The sequence below is a fragment of the Equus przewalskii genome, chromosome 26 (assembly GCF_037783145.1).
Source record: "Equus przewalskii isolate Varuska chromosome 26, EquPr2, whole genome shotgun sequence".
In the NCBI taxonomy this organism is placed as follows: domain Eukaryota; kingdom Metazoa; phylum Chordata; class Mammalia; order Perissodactyla; family Equidae; genus Equus; species Equus przewalskii.
Genome location: NC_091856.1, coordinates 37493585 through 37497251, shown reverse-complemented (window position 1 = coordinate 37497251; position 3667 = coordinate 37493585). Strand labels below are relative to the sequence as shown.

General features: G+C 60.4%; 1 protein-coding gene across 7 annotated transcripts in view; it reads right to left on the bottom strand.

Moving 5' to 3' along the window:
• Window positions 1-1871: 1871 nt before the first annotated feature.
• Window positions 1872-3667, bottom strand: part of SEC16A (SEC16 homolog A, endoplasmic reticulum export factor) — a 35940-nt gene continuing 34144 nt past the window's right edge. For all 7 annotated transcript variants that reach the window (XM_070595315.1, XM_070595311.1, XM_070595318.1 and 4 more), the window contains one exon: window positions 1872-3616. In XM_070595315.1, coding sequence (XP_070451416.1) covers window positions 3548-3616 — 69 coding nt within the window. In that variant the 3' untranslated portion in view covers window positions 1872-3547. The remainder of the gene's footprint in view (window positions 3617-3667) is intronic.

Sequence of the window (3667 nt, the reverse complement as noted above, 5' to 3'; positions counted from 1 at the left end):
AGTAGGGGGAGGGCCAGTTGCTGCATGGCTGGAGGCTGTGAAGTCCTGCGGTCCCCCACAGGTACCTAAAGGAAAACCGTGCTATTAGCCTTCCGTGATCGTGGCCCTGTTGCCAATTTAATGTTCCTAGTGGACAGCTATGGTGCAGGGCGGCAGAGTGGACAGGCCAGGAGCAGTCCAGCAAAAACAAGCGTTTAGACATTTTGGCCTGCTGCTTCCTCCTGGGAGGTGGGTGAAAGGTAGAACGTCTTAAGATGGGAAGCCACCATGCTGATGGGGGCCTGCCCCTCACGTGGGGTGCTCAGAGCATGACCAAGTGAGAATTTCACCCCCAGGGCGAAGGCCAGTGGAGGCCAGTTCACAGGTGGACCATAGATGGGGTCCTGCCTGCCTCTCCCTCCGCCGACGGGCAGCCCTTGGCTCACCGGCGGGCCCACCGCCATCGCCACCCGCAGACCCCGCCCCGCGAGCGGGCGACCCTGAGCAGCTCTGCGGCCCCGGCTGCCAAGGCCCCCACTCAAGACCTGGGGGTCCAGCACGGCCGGCCGCGGGCTCCCGAGGGCAACGACCGTCGCGCAGCCGCGGGGGGTGCGGGGGGAGCGAGACCTGCGCCCCGGGGTCACCCCGCGCCGGACTCGCCAAGGACACCCGCGCCCTCGGGTCACCCCGCGCCGGACCCGCCCACGACCCTCGCGCCCCGAAGCCACCGCTCTCCGCGCTCCGGTGTCACCCCGCGCCGGACCCCGCCCAGGATCCCCGAACCCGCGCCGGGGTCCCCGCGCTCTGAACTCGCCTGGCCCCGCACCCCGGGGTCACTCCGCGCCGCCCCACGCGCCCCCGCCCAGGGGTCCCCCGCGCCCAGAACCCCCGCGCCCGCACCTCTCGGCGCCGCCCGCTCCCGGCCCGCGGGCCTCGGCGGCGGCTCCCCGGCAACCGGCGGGCAGGGCGGCCCGGACGCGGCGCCCGCAGCGGCCCCTGGCGGCCGGAGGACCCGGCCGGGCAACGCGGGCACGGAGGGCGCCGTCCGGGGGCGCCAGGTGGCCCTCGTGCCGCTGACCCGCCTGCAGCGTCCTTCCCTGTGGAAGGACCCAGGGCCGCCCCGCCCCGCCCCGCCCCTGCAGCCCCAGGTGAGCGGCCCGCCCGGTCGATTCGCCTCTGGCCCCTTCCGGTCAATGGCATCCTCAGACACCAGTCCGTCCCCCTCCCCACTCCCGCATATTATTTGCTGCCGAGTTCCCCAGGGAGCACGTATCCTGTGACCGCATTGCTTATCGCTGTCAGGGTGGGTTTTCACCGGGACCCCACGCGCCGCCGGCACGGGAGGAGCCGCTCCTCCCCGAGAGCCCACAGCCAGTCTGGCAGACCCTGGGGAAGCTACACAAGTGGCCAGGGGGCGTCAGGTGTCAGGTCACACAAGCTAGGCCAGGTAGGCCAGAGACAAACGCCAGAAGGTCCCACTCCTGTGTGGAGGATGAGCCCACAGGTGGGGGGGTGGCAAAAGGGGGAAAGGGCACGGGTGGGGTGACACGGAAAGCAGACTGCTGGTGGTGAGCGAGACGCACTCTACACAGACTGACAGCTAATGATGTGCACCTGAAATCAGCGTCACAGGCCACTGTGACCTCAATAATTAAAAGAAAAAAGAATGCATGACCACCCCGTACCCTTTCTTCCCCGCAGGTGAGAGGCTGGAGAGACGGCAGCATCAGGAGGCAGCACGCTGGCTGGAGACGGGTTAGCTACAGGAGCATCGGGCAAGTAAAATACTGAACGCTGAAGAACAAAGTGCAGGTGAGGTGGGGCTCCTGAGGGTGCCTGGCCGGGGGCCACACTCGCTTCCAGGAAACAAAAGGGACAACAGGAGAAAGTGCTTGAGAGCGCAAAATATTTTATTTAACAATTTGCAGTGTAACAATTTGCATTTAGGAAAAAATAGCAGCTCCCGCCTCAGAGGAAGCTTCTTGGATCAAAAGTGGCTGGCAGTTGACAGAGAACAAAGGGCAGGGCTGAACCAGAGGAAGCCGAGGGCGGTGGGAGGGTTTCGGGTCCAAGGAAGCACACGGAGCTGACCACGGGGCACAGGAGACTGCCCGTCAGCAAGGCTGGCCTTTCTCAAAGTGACAGGAACAAATGGATCCGGTCACCAAGTCTGTGAAACATTTTGGAAAACGTCTGTGGGTCTTTCTTAGGTGCTCAGGTGAACCAGGAAAATGGGAAGGACCTGGGCTAACCCCACATTTACACGATCCCTACACTTAGATTTAAAGGGCCAGGCAGACTATGCACCCCCAGCAGAACCTACAGAAATGTTTCCTAATGATTTTAATAAACATTGAAATCTTTTCTTCGGTCTCTTTAGACTTAACAAGAATGTGAACGGTTTTAAGAACAGTCGAGGAAGCCTTAAAGCTTGGAGTCCGGAAGGGGAGGTCTCCCTCCGCGGTTTCGTACGGCTGAGTCAACGAATGAGCTACTGACGATCCCACTGCGGAAACAACTCACGGGCAGAGATATCACAGTCCAGAGCTTCTGTCAAGGAATTATTTTAAGCCACTTTCTTCAAGATGTTACCAGCTCCTTAAATGATGTCAACCAGGTGAGAGAAAGCAAGTCAACCGGATTGCCCTAGGAAAACCTCTCATGGCAAAGTACAGTATTGGCCACTTTACAAAGAGCGTGGCAACCCATACAGTGTCCTGGACAACGCGGCCAACCAGGCCGTGTGCACAGTAAAAGCATCTGAATCAAATGAGTCACAGCCCCAGGTGAACACTGGCGAGGACTCTGGATCAGTCACACTCAGAACACGAGCTCTGTCGCAGCCCTTTCCCAGCAGTGGAGCCGTCCCTCACGGATGTGCAAAGCCAGTCCCTTTGGTGGCATGAAACTCCTCATGGTCCTAATCAGGCCACAGACAATTCAGTGAAGCTGGAAACGTCATTGCTACAGGAGAGAAATGCACTTCAGCACCCAGGGCCTCTCGCGGAACCTAAGGGATTGGTGCTAAATTAACTCCATGTGTCCTCTAAGATGCTGAAGAACCTACGACCCGCCAGCCGTTCTCCTGGTTCAGACACGGCGGGAGCAGGGGGCTGACTGCCTTTGGCTGGATGGCAGGTGCTCATGCCTCCCTCTCCTGAGTCAAAGGTCACTCTTGCCTTCCAGCATCCTAAGGAACCAGGGGACCAGTGATTCACTGCGAGGTTCTGAGAGACACCCTGGGTACTGAAGAGCAAGGTTCCTCCTGCGGCAGAGACGCTTCCCATTTCACCCAGTGTGACATTCTCAGATGACTAAGAGCGCTGGGTCGGCAGTGAGGCTGTCAGGTAAAGGACTGCCTCTCTTCGTCAGCATCTTACAGGACCTGTGGAACTAACTATGGCGGTACTTTCTAAAGACAGGAGATGAGGAGGGCGACGCCAAGGAGAGCCGCTTTGAGTCACTGCAGTGTCTGTCCGGGAACAGGCGGAGGTCGCAGGCAGTCAGCCCGAGTTCTTGGTGGAGGATAATTTCAGGGTTCAAATGCTACTCCAGAACAGGGACTATTCTAGCTCAGTGCTGGGTGTTTCCTCTGGCCAATCCTCCCTGTCCTGGAGCTTCCCAAGGTGGCGGGGGCCTGGAACGACATGAGGAGACAGCACTGACTTTCGCACGCCCGCCCCCAGGT